Source organism: Electrona antarctica (genome assembly GCF_951216825.1).
Source record: "Electrona antarctica genome assembly, chromosome: 19".
Lineage (NCBI taxonomy): Eukaryota > Metazoa > Chordata > Actinopteri > Myctophiformes > Myctophidae > Electrona > Electrona antarctica.
The window spans coordinates 39,027,655-39,046,959 of NC_136800.1; the positions used below are offsets into that span (position 1 = coordinate 39,027,655).

At 44.9% G+C, this 19,305-nt stretch overlaps 1 protein-coding gene across 1 annotated transcript in view; it reads left to right on the forward strand.

Annotated features, from left to right (window-relative positions):
* b4galt2 (UDP-Gal:betaGlcNAc beta 1,4- galactosyltransferase, polypeptide 2) overlaps nucleotides 1-12,960 on the forward strand; it is a 343,648-nt gene extending 330,688 nt beyond the window's left edge. The window contains exon 8 of the mRNA XM_079488696.1: nucleotides 12,789-12,960. Within this exon, the coding sequence (XP_079344822.1) occupies nucleotides 12,789-12,939 (151 nt within the window). The 3' untranslated portion in view covers nucleotides 12,940-12,960. The remainder of the gene's footprint in view (nucleotides 1-12,788) is intronic.
* The last annotated feature ends 6,345 nt before the right edge of the window (nucleotides 12,961-19,305 follow it).

The window sequence follows — 19,305 nt, forward strand, 5'->3', positions numbered from 1 at the left end:
TACTGTAGTTGTATGGCACGTTTCAGCCAGGGATTTGACAAAACATTAGCATGGAGACGAAAGAGGAAGAGATACAGTACAGTATGTTATAAAAGGACATTACAGCACTACAGTTTTTGTAATTTTGTCAAATCTGTCTGAATGGTAGATTAATACCAGTAAGACGCCCTGAGGGCAGGGCCGGCCCTCCCATCAGGCAGAACAGGCAGTTGCCTAGGGCATCATGAGGGGAGGGCCGGCCCTCCCATCAGGAATAACAGGCAGTTGCCTAGGGCATCATGAGGGGAGGGCCGGCCCTCCCCTCAGGAATAACAGGCAGTTGCCTAGGACATCATGAGGGGAGGGCCGGCCCTCCCCTCAGGAAGAACAGGCAGTTGCCTAGGGCATCATGAGGGGAGGGCCGGCCCTCCCCTCAGGAAGAACAGGCAGTTGCCTAGGGCATCATGAGGGGAGGGCCGGCCCTCCCCTCAGGAAGAACAGGCAGTTGCCTAGGGCATCATGAGGGGAGGGCCGGCCCTCCCCTCAGGAAGAACAGGCAGTTGCCTAGGGCATCATGAGGGGAGGGCCGGCCCTCCCCTCAGGAAGAACAGGCAGTTGCCTAGGGCATCATGAGGGGAGGGCCGGCCCTCCCCTCAGGAAGAACAGGCAGTTGCCTAGGGCATCATGAGGGGAGGGCCGGCCCTCCCCTCAGGAAGAACAGGCAGTTGCCTAGGGCATCATGAGGGCAGGGAGGGCAGTTTCCTAATATAACTCATATGTGACCAAGTACAGTGCTTTAGGACACAAGGGGGCCATGGTCATTTTTCAGCTTTTTACATATCAGAAAGATAACCGGAAATTGCCCTGAAAAGGTTTCACGAAAAATCCTGCCTAGGGCACCAAATTGCCCCCGGCACTGCCTGAGGGCGAAGTCGCATGCACGCATCCGCCTGGGTGACGGCAGACTGCTGGGCGAACGCTGGCACTTTGGCATGGGTGGTCAGATCAAGATATGGAATGAATTTTGGCCATATATGGAGCGTGTCTTGAGTGTACAGGATTTCATGAGGTCAAATCAACAAAAGTTGCTCCATATATGCAGATCTAGGTGATGACCCAGTCTTCTCCATGTATGGTTAACCAGGGTTAGACGAGGTCAGTGTCGTGATCTTCATATATGGAGATGAACATATATGGTGGCGTGACGTGTCACGAGACGTGATCGTGATGTCATGAGGCGTGACCATATATGGAGGCATTAAGGGTCTCCATGATGTCTTGTGATGTCACAAGGTCAGATCCATATGTGGAGACAAGGCATGATGGATTGGCAACCAGCTCCATATATGGAGATCTAAGGGTGACAGTGTCTTGACTCTTGAGTGTACAGGGTTTGATGAGGGCCCAGGTAGGGTCGGGCCTTAATTTTCGGGCCTGTTGAGAACTCAACTTTGGGGCGGGCCTGTCTAGAGTTTGAATGGAAGGATAGACGGGGAAGGATCAACATATGGAATGGAGATCTAAGGGTTTGAGGTCAGATGTAGAGTTGCTGGCCAATATTGATGACATCAGGGATCATTACCATATATGGGCTTAATTGTCACATGATGTCATGAGCATGACCATATATGGAGGCATGGGGTGGGTGACGGAGGGACTGCAAGTTTTCATAGAAAATGTGACCTGCAGTCGCAACAATGTTTCGTCACGTTTTGTTTTGACTCTATTTTAAAAGTAAGTGCTACAAAGTAACTAGAAACAAGGTAAAGACCACAGCTGACGTCTGTCTAAACTAAACAGCATGCTATCTAACAGCAAGCTGGCATCTGTCTAAACAAACAGCATGCTATCTAAAACCAAACGGTATACTGTCTATCTAAATAACATATCGTTTCTGTCGGGTGGAAACCACATTACATTTGATTTCTGTATGTCTGTTACTTTTCAGGATTTCAAATTCAAAAGTAGCAGATCTACAAGCTCAAAGCGCGTCACTTCGAGCCGTGTTTCGAGCTTGCGCATCTGCTGCTTTTGATGCTTTCGTGTCATGCTTTAGTACAGGCAACTTTGACGATGGAGAGGGCCACTATATTTCCACACTCACTACCTTAGAGCCATGTATTATACTGTCGTAGCAAAAATAATCGATCTACAAGCTCAAAACGCGTCGCGCTGCGACGCGTTTTGAGCTTGTAGATCGATTATTTTTGCTACATTCAAATTGAAATCTTTAATTATTTTTCGCTATTTTTGAATTGGAATCCTGAAAATTAACATTTTTAATTTAAAATGCCTTTAATTATACTTGTGTTGAGCATTGAGCTGCTAATTTAGACTGAAATAATTAAAGCAGGTCATGTTTGCATGTTAATATATCAGTATTCTGATATTAACCCGAGGGCCACATTAAGTGAAGGTGGGGGCCGCATGTGGCCCCCGGGCCGCCAGTTGCCCACCCCTGCTTTAGTATGATCAAGTAGGACATATTAAAAATAATAATAAAAGTTAGAATACGACATAGCAACGGTATACAGTTGGTGTATATGAACTGCATATAGTATAGCGACTATCGTTAGAAAATAGGCAACAAGAAGTGATTGTAGGAAATAGGAATGGAGGCGGGGTGCGATGTGATGAATTCTGTTGTCCATCTGTCTTGCTATTGTGTTCCTATTTCCCTATTTTGTATTCCAGCCTCCTCCGAGGGGGCGGGGGGGTCGACTGTTTGGCTTTGAATTAACCCATTCTGACCTGAGATCAGATTCTAAAAATGTCTTCTACATCCTGACAGTTTTCTGAAAAAGCTATGTTTCTATGTCAGTCGTTCTTCGATTTTTCAAAAATAGCAGACCTACAAGCTCGTAGCGCGCCACTCGGTGGCGCGCTATGAGCTTGTAGATCTGCTATTTTTCAATAGCTAAAGCATAACATAATGCTAACACCCAAAGCTTCCCGCCCAAAATGGGTTAAGGACTGCCTTTCAGCGGAGTGTAGTTTATCTGGAGAGTATGTGCCTAATGTCCACTGTATTTACCCGCGGAAATATCTAGACTGTATGATGAATGCTCACTATCTCCCCTGCACGCACGCACGCACGTACACAGTCACACGCACACACACATACACACACACACGTGCGCGCACGCACACACGCACACACACGTACTCTCACTCACAAAGCCATTTGCTCAGCCCCCTGGATGCTGGCTAGGCATAGCAATGAGGTACCAGTGGAGGAGGATGAAAGAGCCACGTTCAATAGTATCCTCCAGCGCCATCAGCTAGTGCAGGGGTTCTCAACCCGTGGGTCGCGACCCCTCGGGGGGTCGCCAAATTATTTTGGGGGGGTCCCCAAATTATTTTAATTTTTTTTTTTTTAATTCACGATTTTTCAAAAATAGCAGACCTACAAGCTCGTAGCGCGCCACTCGGTGGCGCGCTACGAGCTTGTAGATCTGCTATTTTTAAATAGCTAAATTATAACAATGCTTAAAACACCAAAAGGGGTTCCCGCCCAAAATGGTTTAAGGTTATTGTAGCAGTCAATTTATATTGGGGAGGGGGCGGGAGGGGGCGGGGTGGGGGTCCCGAGACGTTGCCAAAGCATTTTCGGGGGTCCCCGGCCAAAAACGTTGAGAACCCCTGAGCTAGTGTTTATACGCACGCACGTGTACGCACGCTAACTAATACCTGCCCCCCCCCCCCCCCCTAAAACATGATCATCAGGTACTATGATACTAGGAGGTGTTGTTGTATGTATGATAATGGGGGAGGGGTTAGGGTTATGATGTGATTTGGTGCTGTATTTCGATTGGGCCTTTTGACTCAAAGTCTTTCAGCTTTCAGGAAGAAACCAAAAATACACAGAGAAGACGTACTTGAATATTATAACCACACCTGGGGGTCTATTAGAGTAATGTTAACCCATTTTGGGCGGGAACCCCTTTTGGTGTTAGCATTATGTTATGCTTTAGCTATTGAAAAATAGCAGATCTACAAGCTCATAGCGCGCCACCGAGTGGCGCGCTACGAGCTTGTAGGTCTGCTATTTTTGAAAAATCGAAGAACGACTGACATAGAAACATAGCTTTTTCAGAAAACTGTCAGGATGTAGAAGACATTTTTAGAATCTGATCTCAGGTCAAAATGGGTTAAATGACGGGTGAATGTCCCAAACAGGATTCAAATTCAAAAAACGCAAAAGTATCAAGCTCAAAACACGTCGCTTCGCGCCACATTTAGAACGTGCTAATCTGCTACAGTATGTTTTATATTGTTGCGTGACGCTGTAGTATGATCAAGTAGGGAGTTCATTTCATTTACGAAAAAATTTGAATATGGAGATACGTTGCAGACAGCAACGATATGTTACTGTATATCAACGGCTTGGCTGATCGTAGTAAAGATTTAACCTATTTGACTATAGGTTACTCCCATTGAGATTCTACAAGAGTGGCGTAGCTTGTTGAACGAGTGTATAATTGCTGGTTCAGTGGGGACGGTTAGTGGGCTATGCTTGTTATGTATTGATTTTGTTTAACCTCAGCAGCGAGCCAGTTCTTTGGATATGTCTTGTGTGGGATGCGTCACGTTATGCAACCATTATACAAACAGATATACAAAGTGCAGTCAGAAGCCCTTCTCCGCCCACGCACACGCACGTATGCACGTATGCACGTATGCACGCACGTATGCACGCACGTATGCACGCATGTATGCACGCATGTATGCACGCACGCACGCACGTACGTATGCACGCACGTATGCACGCACGCACGCACGCACGCACGCACGCACGCACGCACGCACGCACGCACGCACGCACGCACATACACACACACACACACACACACACACACACACACACACACATACACATATACCTGTACACACAATAACATTATACTCATGAGGTTAATAAAATCCTTTATAACAGGACTGAGGTTATTATAGTCAGATGTATAGTACAGCTGTGTATCTTCAGCATGACAGGACACACTGTGTCCTCTAATGCAGATTGCTCCGAGACCAGCTGTCTTTTAGGCAGGATGAAAACCCATTAACGGGGCACTATGTATAACGTTTTTTAACTGTTAAAGGACCTATAACATAAAATTTAACTTTTTCAATTTCTTTGGGGGTTTTGGGGCTCCCATATGTGTTTTCTATCCCCACAAATAACCAATTTTGAACAATCAGGCTTTCATATCATATTGGTGCTTTAATGGAAATTGCTCTCAAGAACAGCTCAACTGATTTTGTCCTCATCGTGATGTCATCAATGTCACCCGTTCAGAATATTGCTTAATAAGTGGTTACTAAACAATCTCCCTCTGACATGGATCGCTGGCCTGGACACAACAGTGCAAACTACTCAACTCAATCGACTTATAACAAACCAAACACAACGAAAATGGTATTTTGTTGTTTATATCACACTCGCACACGTACACACATTCACTAACTATACTGTTCATACAATAAAATCAACCAGTCTGTACGTCGCTTATAGCACAGTTATGATAGCTTGGCTTTGTTGTCGATAGTAGTAGCAGCAGGTAATTTTACTGTTGAAATAAGAAAACACACAATACAATAATTAAACGCAGAACATACAACCGACTAACAACATTTACACAAGAAAGGTATAATGTGGACATTGATCCTTATAATAACATTTACGGGCACTTTCACCTACCGACCGACCGTCCCAGGACCAACGGAGAACTGAAGTCCAGATGTGCGCACACGATACCCAATGCTTAATATAGCCACACCCACCACACTCTTTAATATAAATGTAAATATAATAGCCCCTGTACATCCCCGTTCTACCCCCAATAAATCGCTTCTACTCATAAGAATAATAACTATTATACACCAATGTTCAAACATTACAGGAATAACTGTATTCTTAATAATAAAAGCTAATATTGATAGCTGATACAAGACCTCGATCGATGAGGCAAGAGATGTGATGCTCTCCACCTACCTCTAGGGTGCATCACCGCTTTACACACAGGTCAAATGCTGTCAGCTTAAATAGAAAAAATGTTTCTCACAGGTAAACACCACACTACTTTGTATAATTCCTTCTCTTCGTCAGTCTTCAGTTCCAAATTTGCATTTCCACTTTGTTTACAATGTCCACCATTGTTGATTTTCCAAGCTGGCATGGAATGGAAACAAGCCTGGTTTTATCTAGCATCAGTATTATAATGACTCAAATATTAAATAATCTGCATATCAGCACCCCCACCATCTCAGGACATTGTGGTACTGCAGCTAAAACTGCTTTCAAAGTCCAGAAAGAAATGACAAGGACTGGTTATATCAGAGTGGTAATTGAGGCTCAAACCATTAGAAATAACTTTGAGGGACATAGACAATATGATATTAAATATTAAAAGCAGTTTTAAAATGCATGTTATTTGCGCTTTAATGGGTTAAGAAGATCCTAGTCTTGTGTAGCCAGACAACTATTCCACAATAGAGTCTGGAACTACGTGCGTGTGTGCGCGTGTGCGTGCGTGTGACTGATGTATTAGCATTTAGAAAGGGCCTTCTAATTCGGAATTCATTTGGCCAGCGTTTGCAGCGTATTGCATTTGTTTTAAGCTATATGGTCCATCTGGACGAAGCCAGCATTTATTTCAGAAATAATTAATTTGTTCGAGTTGCATCTCATGCCTCTCATATTGTGTTTAGCACTATCTCTCACCCCTCAAACATCTGAGAGAGTGTGTGTGTGTGTGTGTGTGTGTGTGTGTGTGTGTGTGTGTGTGTGTGTGTGTGTGTGTGTGTGTGTGTGTGTGTGTGCGTGCGTGTGCGTGCGTGCGTGCGTGCGGCACAGTCAGCCAAATGCCTTTAATCTCCATCCACTTGATAGATTCATTGAGGGATCTCTCTGTTCCTCCTGCTTCTCATTCTCTCCATCACTGTCTGCTTTATGTTCCTCTCTCTCCATTCCTCTCCATTTAGCCGTCATCCTCTCTCTACCCCACTGGTTCTCTATGCATGTCCGCCGTTCCTCTCTCTGTCTATGCAGCAGTATACTGTCATGCACACACACACACACACACACACACACACACACACACACACACACACACACACACACACACACACACACACACACACACACACACACAGTATACGTCTGGCAGGCAAGCTCAAGATCATACTACAGCATCAAAAGTAGCAGATCTGCAAGTTAAAAAGTGTTGAGCTTTCAAGATCTCCTACTTTTGCTATTTTCTTTTTATTTGAATCCTGAGAAAGTAACATGTTTGGACTTTTGTACGCGTCCGTCCGTCATTTCGTTCCCTTTCTCTCTTCTCCTCTCCTTTCCTTCGTTGCCTCGTTCGTATATAGTCTTCTTTTGTTCCTAAAGCAATTCTCCTTTTCTTCTATATCGCGGTGCTTGACAAAAGACAGCAAAAGAAAGGCGTACTTCTATTCACATCTCATCACATTATTGTTAAGTCTAAACCATGCCAGCAGAGGTGGTCGGGTGGAAACCTCATATGTCCAAAACGGTTACTTTTCAGGATTTGCAACGGCAAGCAAGCTTGGTCACAACAAGCTGAAAACGAGCTTGTAGATCTGCTATTTTCAATGCATTGTGTGATGCTGTAGTTAGTGTAGGATGATCAAGTAGGGCGCACATTTACAAAAAAGTTAACCCATTTTGACCTGAGATCAGATTCTAAAAATGTCTTCTACATCCTGACAGTTTTCTGAAAAAAGCTATGTTTCTATGTCAGTCGTTCTTCGATTTTTCTAAAATAGCAGACCTACAAGCTCGTAGCGCGCCACTCGGTGGCGCGCTATGAGCTTGTAGATCTGCTATTTTTCAATAGCTAAAGCATAACATAAGCATTACACAAGGTACTTTACAGGACACAACTCCTGTGAGTTGTGTCCTGTAATGTACCTTGTGTAATGTAATATCCTGTCTGTATCTTGAACGGTGACGTCATGGACGCAAAGCAAATTTCAGTGAAAGCTGACAATAAAGTTGTATCGTATCGTATCATATCGTATCGTATAATGCTAACACCAAAAGGGGTTCCCGCCCAAAATAGGTTAATACATGGAGATAAGAGGCTTCTGCCCGACAGCAACGAAACAGTGAGTTGACGAGGCAGGTCCATCTGGCAAGGTGCTGCTGTGTGGAATCTGTGGACTGTGGCTGACTGCTGAGAGACTGGAGCTGTACGTACCGTACCGTACGTCCAAGCAGGCAATAAAACATGATTCACGGTATACTTGACAGTCAGTGCCGCTCGCCAAAATCAGCAGCAGCAGGAGAGAGAGAGAGGGAGAGAGAGCTGAGCTTGTAGATCAGCTTGTTTGCATCGATCCTGCTCTGTGAGAGAGTGGACATGTATGGCGGCCTTGGCGGGACTCCCTGTCCCTGAGCCTGTACAGTCTGCTAGCTGTTTCCCAGAGGCGTATCTACAATAAGGCGAGGGCAGGCGTCCGCCTGTCCAAATCCATTTCTGGCATGGCCAAAATCCATACAATTGAGAAAAAAATAAGACAAAAACAAGACCTGAGAACTATTAATGGACAGCTGATTGGCCGTTGCGGTAGAGCGCGACCCTCAATCACCCATTAGAATGTAAATGCAAGCCTTTGTATCCCACTCGTCTGGCAGGTATATCTCTTTGAAAACCTTTAGTGCTACGATTGTGAGACGACAATTAACACATGATCTTGCCTGCCCACAACGTAATTCCTGGATACGCCACTGGTTCTCCCACTTCACACAAACAAAGGATATCGTCGCTTTTGGGCAGAAACCTCAGCTCTTATCTTCACATTAAATTGTTTTTAAATTAACATGTACATATCCAAAGACCTGCCTCACTGCTGAGGTTAAACAAAATCAATACATAACAAGCATGTGATCCACAAAGCATAGCCCACTAACCGTCCCCACTGAACCAGAAATTATACACTGTGTAAAGCGACTACGTGAGAAAATAACCTTAAAGTCGCTGAGAGGCGATGGGATGGGCCAGGTTGTCAGACGTGCTCTGCTCCACAAACAAAAGGAATTCGCTGGATCCAAAACAATGCGTTTAAGGGGTTTATTAAAGCAATATGAATAACTCAAAGGGTGCTCAAACATAAATCAAAGTAATCACAGCGATGAACGTAAATAAAAGAAAGCAAAATAAAGCGGTCAACAAAAAGTACGGCGTCCCACACACCCCCTCTCTCTCACTGTGTGTCAGACAGGTGAACAGACCACCTTCTTGAGTGAACCAGGTCCGCCCCTATGCCCGTCAATCAATCACATTAACACCAGTGACAGCCCATTCATTTCATTGACCAAAATATTACAATAATCCAATTCATGGCTCCTTCACACTGGTTCAACAAGCTACACCACTCTTGTAGAATCTCAATGGGAGTAACCTATAGTCAAATAGGTTGTTCTTACTACGAGCAGCCATATCGTTGCTGCCTCATATCTCCATATTCTAACTTTTTGTGTTTTCTTTTGTAAATTAACGGCCCTATTTGATCATATTACAGCCTCACACAAAAGCATCAAAAGTAGCAGATCCGCAAGCTCGAAGGGATGCGTTTTGAGCTTGTACACATCTTACTTTTGCTATATTTTTATTTGAATCCTAGACGATAATAGTTTTGGACATACTGTAGGAGGTTTCCAGGCGATTAGAGACCAGAGATCTCCTCCTCCTACTCATAGGTCTGGTGACATCTAAATTGAGTGAATAGGCTACAGCTGGGTGGTGGAAAGCAAGTCGAGAGATTTTTTTTAAAATAACAGCATGGCAGAGCCAATGCAAAGACTTTAGGGCATCCTTGACATTGGGAGGATATTAAGGACTGGTGTTCAGAGCAGTGGGTTTGTTAGTGCTGGTTTTCTTCACGGCCAAAGGCGATTCAATTAAATTCCGATTTCCCCAGACATATATCCGGTGCGCAGAGATCTCTGATCGTCTCTACTCTGGGCATGTGTATAGTCGTAATCGGCAAACATTTGGCTAAAATCAATCTCTGAACATAATGTTGAAAATATGATGTACAAGCTCACAAACCTCTTATAGACTCTTTCAGAGCCCCGTAAAAAGGAGGAAACCAATTACAGACACCTTTGGAACTCCGGTCTATGAATCAAAAATATATACAAGATTGTAGATCTGCTATTTTTGATAAGGGTGCAGGTGCATCCGTTGGTAGTCCGACAGGAATTAGTTTGATAACACTTGACAGTCGGCAGCGCACCGACATGCGCTGCTGGTTACAACTAACCCGTGCTGCGGGTTAAAACTCACCCGTGACTCCCGACTTGCATGGCAGGTTAAAACTAACCCATGGCAGGTTAAAACTAACCCGTGGCAGGTTAAAACTAACCCGTGGCAGGTTAAAACTAACCCGTGGCAGGTTCAAACTAACCCGTGGCAGGTTAAAACGAACCCGTAGCAGGTTAAAACTAACCCGTGGCAGGTTAAAACTAACCCGTGGCAGGTTAAAACTAGCCCGTGGCAGGTTAAAACTAACCTGTGGCAGGTTAAAACTAACCCGTGGCAGGTTAAAACTAACCCGTGGCCCCCGACATGTGTGGCAGGTTAAAACTAACCCGTGGCAGGTTAAAACTAACCCGTGGCCCCCGACATGTGTGGCAGGTTAAAACTAACCCGTGGCAGGTTAAAACTAACCCGTGGCCTCCGACATGTGTGGCAGGTTAAAACGAACCCGTGGCAGGTTAAAACGAACCCGTGGCAGGTTAAAACTAACCTGTGGCAGGTTAAAACTAACCTGTGGCCCCCGACATGTGTGACAGGTTAAAACTAACCCATGGCAGGTTAAAACTAACCCGTGGCAGGTTAAAACTAACCTGTGGCAGGTTCAAACTAACCTGTGGCAGGTTAAAACTAACCCACGGCAGGTTAAAACTAACCTGTGGCAGGTTAAAACTAACCTGTGGCAGGTTAAAACTAACCCACGGCAGGTTAAAACTAACCTGTGGCAGGTTAAAACTAACCTGTGGCAGGTTAAAACTAACCCATGGCAGGTTAAAACGAACCTGTGGCCCCCGACATGCGTGACAGGTTACAACTAACCTGTGGCAGGTTAAAACTAACCCGTGGCAGGTTAAATCTAACCTGTGGCTTCCTGTGAGGTTAGGTTTAGGGTTGGGCTTTGGATAGGGTGTCGGACTCATCAGGTAGTGGCTATAGAGGGAATACAGGGGGCGCCCCAATGGATAAGCGAGTAACGGAACATTTGGTATACGTCTGAATCTGCATGTCATCCCCTTTGTCTCTCTCTCTCTCTCCCTCTCTCCTAGCCTGGCTAATAAACCAGACCGAATCAGCCGTTGGCAAAAATTGCCTGCCGGCGGATTACGGTCTGGAGAGGCTCAATTGTACGCCCATTTCCTACACCAGAGAACTGGTGTGGCCAATCGGGACACGGTATGCAATATGGGCGGGCTTTGGTACAGTGACGTTCAATGCTTGAGACCTTTGACTGACAGTAGCTCTGACCAATTGCGTCAATGAGAAAATGTTTGAACCCGCGCCCCGGGAAACAAGATCCATACACAGCATCTCCAGACTCAAATACCACACGACAGTGTGATTTGAGTCTGGCTTATTAGCCAGGCTACCTCTCTCCTGCCTTTCCTATCTCTCTGTTCAGTGTTCACTGAATCTATTTGAAATTAGGTAATACATGCCAAAAATACATTTAGAAGGAAATATAGTCATAGTGAATGCAAAAGCAAATGTCGTTGTCAGTCGCAGTGTTCATTTGTGTTATTGATGTGCCTCATTATACATGCATGCATTATTGCAAGGCACAGAACTTTGAAACAGCCGGATTCACCTTCACCATGAATTAGTTTTCTAAAAAGAAATCACCTGAGGAGAAAGGAGAGGTTTTTGGAAAGTGGGATGACAGCCTCTGGGAGCAGGTATTTTAGAGTAGACTAATTACAAGGCCAGGATGGAATGGCACTGCTGTCTGACAATCTTGCAAGTGATAGGCTTTCAGCAGTGTGTAAGGCAACAGCACCACCTGTTGGTGTTGAAGCACACAGCAATGGAACACCACACCTACAGTATATCGTTGCTGTCTGGCCGAAACCTCCAATCTCCATATATTTTTTTACTCTCTTATTTTTAAATGAAATGAACGGCACGCCCTACTTGATCATATACTACAGCGTCACACAAAAGCATCAATAGTCCAGGCACATCCACAAGCTCGAAATGCAGCCAAAGTGTGGCACTTGTAGATCTGCTACTTTTGATGCTTTTGAGTTTGAATCCTATTTTTGGACATACCCGAGGCAACCTCATATTATGAGGTTTCCTCCCGACAGAGACCATATAATGTACTGTATGTCCTTTGAACCATCCACATGTCATGAACGCATAACAAGCTTAGACCTTTTAGGTCCCTTTATTATATTATCATTCTTGGTTTTGTACGGATGCGTTTCTCCTACACTGCCCAACTAACTGCTACAGTACACAGATCAAAAACTTTGCCCAAAATAGTGATGCCAGGGTTCACATGTGATGTGGTTATCATTTAGGCTAGCAAACAAACAAGGTGAATGAAATTAAATCATACTATTGTCTCAGATTATGCGTGCGTCTGGGATAGATGTCTACTGTATGTTGTCCATGTTCTGTTTGTATTGCAAGTTGCGGCAAGCAGAGTGTCCATGGTAAATTAAACAAGACTCAACCCTTCTCTCTCTCTCTCTCTCTCTCTCTCTCTCTCTCTCTCTCTCTCTCTCTCTCGCCCACATCCAGGTTTAACAAGATCCAGAACACGAAGAACACGATGAAGAGGGACGGCATCAGCACGCTGACCTACCGGGTGGTGCAGGTGAAGAGGCATCCCCTTTTCACCGACATCTCTGTGGAGATTGGCAAGCCCCCGCCGAGGCCCTTCAAGGGCTAGAGAGAGAGAGAGAGAGAGAGAGAGAGAGGGAGAGATAGACTGCTTGAAAGAAGAGGGGGATGGGGGGGGGGGGGGGGTGGCACAACACACACCTGGACTGAAAGCATATACGAGAGTGAACAGATGGAGGGAGAGAGAGATAGAGAGAGAAGCACTGGACACAGAGGAGGTTGATGGAGGGCAGGATAAGGACTGACTTAAGAAGCACATAACAGGCTCTTTCTCTCTCACTCCTGCTCTTTCTAACTGATGCCTAATTTTTTTTCCCCATCACACAGCGCCGGTGCACGGCGGGAAATAGCTCGCGCTATTTCCCGCACGTCCGCCTATGTATGAATGGGGCTTGAGACTCTTCAATGGCTCAACGCAAACCGTGTACCTTGACCAATCAATGACCTTAACACCACAGTGTCCAGGCCAATAGGGGGTCTGGAATGTGGATTTAACGGACCAATGGCTAGCTTCAAACTTGGGGTCGGCTGGAAACAGGAACTTTGTCCCCGAGACCGCTCCAGTGAGCGCAATAGGACTAGTACTCTGTCCCCGAGACCGCTCCAGTGAGCGCAATAGGACTAGTACTTTGTCCCCGAGACCGCTCCAGTGAGCGCAATAGGACTAGTACTTTGTCCCCGAGACCGCTCCAGTGAGCGCAATAGGACTAGTACTTTGTCCCCGAGACCGCTCCAGTGAGCGCAATAGGACTAGTACTTTGTCCCCGAGACCGCTCCAGTGAGCGCAATAGGACTAGTACTTTGTCCCCGAGACCGCTCCAGTGAGCGCAATAGGACTAGCACTCGCACGGATGAGGAACATCGGAAGGAAAGTAGCCAATGACAATGTTTGGAATATCAGTGCATATCACAGTTTCAAATGGAACAGTATATATAATACGGTACATATTCAACAGTAACCAATCATTCCTTGGAATATTGGAAATGGACCAATGGCTAGCCTCCATCCTTCAGCTTGACCAATGACGAACGCCAGGCTTTTAAAGCGCTGGAAGTCAGAGTGCTACAATATCCAGTACTACTACTGTGTGTCCCATGGAAGGAGGAGTTGTAAGGAAAGCATACAATCAATTAGTAGCACACAGAAAAAGGTAAGATTTTTCAGGACAACAGATTTTTACAAAGGTTGTCCATGGAGTCATTATCAAAGCATTAGTTATGGGGATGAGTAGAGAATATCGGCCGTCTGCAGGCGACACGTCAAGACAATTCACAAACGGTTCAGAAAGGTGGTCGGTGGAGTCACGCGGAGCGAACCGCACATTATTAGGGGATTTGGAGATACTTATTGGACATTTTGGGTGACTCACATACAAGTGTATCAAAGATATTGGAAAGTCCACATATTGTCTATACCGGATGAGTCGCATATCGAAAGTAACGGACGATTGCACCTGCGTCGAAGATTGTGGAGGTCGGGACAATAATTGATCTGTTGTTTTACCCGAGAGACGGTATCAGTCATGCTCCAGTCAGTAAATGAATGTGTACTGTGTTTGCCTACAGTGTAACTGCAGGAGACAAATAGATACAAGATACATGTACTGTCATGGTCTCTCCACCATCTACAGGAACAACGGAGAACTGTGGCTCACACTCAAAGACCCCTTTTCCACCGGTTGGTTCCCAATGGGAACCGGTTCAGTTCTTTTTTGGTTTTTAGTCCATGAGCCAGCTGAGCTCCAAAATTGGTGGGCAAACTATACCCTATATTAAATTGTTTATAGGATCAATACAAGTAAATGAATACATGATAACCCTTCCACAGTAGTAGCTCTTTCATATTTTCGATTATTTTGCTTATTTTCCTACATAATTCCTCATTTGCATATTTAATAATCACACCCGTGTGAACTGAGTGGTGTAAGGTCTTATATAGCCTGATCAGCTGTGGTCTGACGTAATGTCTGACGTAATGAAATCACACCCGTGTGAACTGGGTGACCATAGCAACCATGCTCATTTTTTGGTACGAACAGACAGACAGACAAACTAACAAAGCCAGTTGTAGGAGTGGTTTACACCAGACAATTGCACGAGTCCCTCCGATCCGAGTCCGAGTCGAGTAGCAAGTCATTTGGTCCAAGTCTCAAGCAAGTCTCAAGTTTTTCTGTTGTGGGCAAGTCAAGTCAAGTCGAGTCACAAGGTTATGTCAAGTCGGGTCGAGTCACAAGGTTGTCGAGTCAAGTCGGGTCGAGTCACAAGGTTATGTCAAGTCAAGTCGGGTCGAGTCACAAGATTGTCGAGTCGAGTACTGTACTGTACTGTACTGTACTGTACTGTACTGTACTGTACTGTACTGTACTGTACTGTACTGTACTGTACTGTACTGTACAACTCGAGTCGAGTCTGGAGTCATTGTCTTCCAAGTCAAGTCGAGTCTCAAGTTTTTACCCTTAAGTCCAAGTCGAGTTGCAAGTCGTCAAATCAATGACTCGAGTCGGACTCGAGTCGAGTCATCGAGTCTCGAGTCCAATACTCTGGTTTACACCACTCAAAAATGTAAAATTTGTAATACAATAAATCATTGTCTTCGTGTAAGTACTCAATTGGGAAGTTTAATGGTGATAACAATCTAATATAGGTATGGTTTTGCCCACTCAATTCATAATTAACGTTTCAATTTTGGAGCTCTGGCTCATGGACTAAAAACCAAAAAGAACTGAACCGGTTCCCATTGGGAGCCAACCGGTGGAAAAGGGGCCTTTAAAGAGTTGATTGAGAGCATATCGAAGACACGAGAGGTTTTTGAAAATGCCTTTGAAACTGAATAAAAGAGCGGAACAAAAACAGACTGGTGTTTATACGCTGACGACTCCGTCTTTTAACCCCATGTGGCTCTTGGTTGCAACTCAGTTTTAAACCCCTCTGTGTTTATAGACCATACTCACACACGGCGGCCATCTTGCCACCCTGCTTTTTCAATGCAAAATGTCAACATGTAATTAGGTAAAGTTACCTTAAGTTGTGGCAAATCTGGGAAAAAAATGCTTACCACTAGCTTTCTTCACAGATGTGTTCATAAAAAATGTTTTGTTCCAACCCAACTCCCTTGGGAAACTTTGTGACAGCTGCTGAAAGTTGGGGTACCATTATCAACCAATATAAGGCAAAACATTCCAAATTTCATTATACTTTAAGTAGCATGTGGTTTTCATGATGCTGAATCCATTGCAAGCATTAGTTTTGCACAAAAAACACTTGCCTAAAAATGCCCATAGCCGTCCTCACAAATGTGATGAGGTCAGCACATTTGGGCAAGTGGCTATGGCCAAATTTAGCCCAAGGACTATTTCCGTGCAAAACTAATGCTTGGAATGGATTCAGCATCATGAAAACCCCCTATAGTTTGACATGTCACATGCTACTTAAAGTATAATGAAATTTGGATTTTTTTTTGCCTTATATTGGTTGATAATGGTACCCCAACTTTCAGCAGCTGTCACAAAGTTTCCCAAGGGAGTTGGGTTGGAACCATTTTTTCTGTGATAGTAGACACCTTTATGAACACATCTGTGAAGAAAGCTAGTGGTAAGCATTTTTTTTCCCAGATTTGCCACAACTTAAGGTAACTTAAGGTACCTAACTAATGGTCGCTGTGTGAATATGGTCTATGTCAGTGATTCTGCTAAAATCATCCACAGCATTCTGCATCTATATTTTAGCTCCGTAAGATAGACAGAATAGATTGAAATGTTGTCGTGTACAGTATGTACAGTATGCGTGGTGGGGGATTTTCCTGCTGTCTGACTTTCAGCTATTTGGGCGATTAAACTAGAGATCTATATTACAGATCTAGAGCATATTGATTATATAAATGTCTGAGGGACATCAGTGAACCACATTAAGAGGAAGACATATTTATACCATTTTACGAAGCTGAACAGGCAGACAGACATTTAGGGCAGTATAGTAGTACTTAACACTGCAGAGACACGTACGAGGTTCTGTCAGGTTATTTACCTGCGTTCACATGTGTTATTGGAGGCCTAGCAGTGCAGCGGTAACCTGACTCCGCCAGATGGGGCAGCAGAGAGTACACTGGGTTCCCCCCCTCCTGCTCCCATCTGGGAACTCTCAGGCAGACTTGATGCGGGATCAAGGCATACACAGTGCTGCCTTGATCCCGCCTCTAGCTGCCGCTGATTGGCCAGGCCGTTTTGTGGCCGGGCATCTAGTCTGCCTGAGAGTTCCCAGATGGGAGCAGGGGGGGGGGGGGGACCCAGTGTACTCTCTGCTGCCCCATCTGGCCGAGTCAGGTTAGTGCAGCGGCTCCTCTGGAGAATAATTGTTGAGGAACACGGTTTCAGAATTAACGCCTCCGTAACATAACAGGGAGCTACAGTTAACCAGCAGTGCTAGCATGTGGGTACAGTAGTACGGTGGGTCTCTAAAGGCCTATTCATAGTCTGGATTTTCGGTGGTGAGGTGACCACCGGAGCTGAAATAACGTTGAGCGGTGGTGAGTAAAAACAGAGAGAAGGGCTGGAGCGGTGGCGGTGGTTTGCTCTTCACCGCGGCTCGTGACGCCATGTTGTAGTTCGGTGGTCACCCCACCCCACCACCGAAAATCCAGACTATGTATGAGCCTTAAGGCCCCTTTTCCACCAGGGTTGAACCGGTTCGCTTCTTTTTTTCACGCCTAATATTGAACCAGTTCAGAGTGGTTCGGAACTTGAACCAAAAATGGTTCCCCTGAAAGCACCACGGTTCCAAGAATCTAGAACGGAACCAGTTCTAGAACCAAAGTTCTTTCTTTTGGTGGAAAAGGGGCCAAAGTGGGGTCCGGGGGACCAGGGGGTCGATCCCAGCTGGATGAGTGATTCACTCTACAGCGTAGGTCTTGCCCAGCGTGGTTCCAGAGAGTCAGTGGGTTCATACCAAATGGACCCGTTGGTTCCAGGGAGTCAGTAGGTTCATACCAAATGGACCCGTTGGTTCCAGGGAGTCAGTGGGTTCATACCAAATGGACCCGTTGGTTCCAGAGAGTCAGTGGGTTCATACCAAATGGACCCGTTGGTTCCAGGGAGTCAGTGGGTTCATACCAAATGGACCCGTTGGTTCCAGGGAGTCAGTAGGTTCATACCAAATGGACCCGTTGGTTCCAGGGAGTCAGTGGGTTCATACCAAATGGACCCGTTGGTTCCATTTGTATACACGCTGTCAGAGTGTAGGGGAGACCTTCAAATTTTAAAACTTTGAGAAACACTGTTCTAATCTAATCTCTTTTTTGTAAACCGTCTGCAAAAAAGGTGTATCAGATGCAGGCCACGTGGGGTTGAAATGTGAGTGGAGCTGTCAGGATAAATGCCTGCTCGGTTGCTTTTGAGGGAGAGGGAGATTCTGTGGAAAGAACAGCTGACTCCTGTGGGTTTGTGATGAGTCTTCATTAGAGACTGTTTTCCGCCGCTCGGCAGGAGACTGGCTTAAAGCTAATGGGTGTCCCCCCCCCCCCCCCCCCCTTTTTTTTTAAAGGTCATTTTTACACCGCCATGTAACCTGGGAGTTTAATATTAAAGTCACTGTTCATTAAAAAAACACTCTATTACTACTATTACCATGTCATTCTGTTCTGTTATTTTTTAATTTTGTTTTACTTTTAATCTTTTTCTAAAGAGGCTATCATATCCTGGAGGAGGAAATTATAAAGTGTCAGCAAAGGTCTCCGCCAGTGGAAGTTGTGAATTTTAGCGCCATAATGAGGAGTGCGGTGCCCGTTTTGAGTGACATGCCTATTTCTGACTTGGGTTTTCATTATCACCGTCTCGTCGATTCCTCGCCAGAGGCTCATTAATCAGAAAGGCCTTATTTCTGAGCCGACAGGCATAATGAATCAAACCTTCAGCCATGTACAGTAGTAGGTTGTAGGCATACATTAGTCTATATTTTTACTGAACTCGTTCAAATTACAATTAAACGGAGAAGAAGTATGATGTCTTCATTTTTAGTCTCGTACTGTGCAAATGTTTACTAAACAATGTTTAATCTGTGCTGTGTGCAACACTAATCAACAAAATCTGCTTCACCATTTATTCATCCATATACAGTACAGTACTGTATATTGTCTCTGTCGGGGGTGGAAACCTCATATTTTCAAAGTTATATGATTACATTTCAAAAGTAGCAGATCAAACGCTTCGTGCCACGTTTTGAACTCATAGATTGCTACTTTTATTTATTCTTTACAATTTTTATCCCACGATTTTGTAACCCATTTTTCACCCCTGTGTCAATTATCTAATGTGATCCTGGGCTCTACACACCCTCTGCCAACCTGGGGAGAGCAACGGACTTGAACTCATGCTTCCTTCATGCCTGAGTGTCCAAGTTGCTCCTTTACACCTGACAGGGGGGG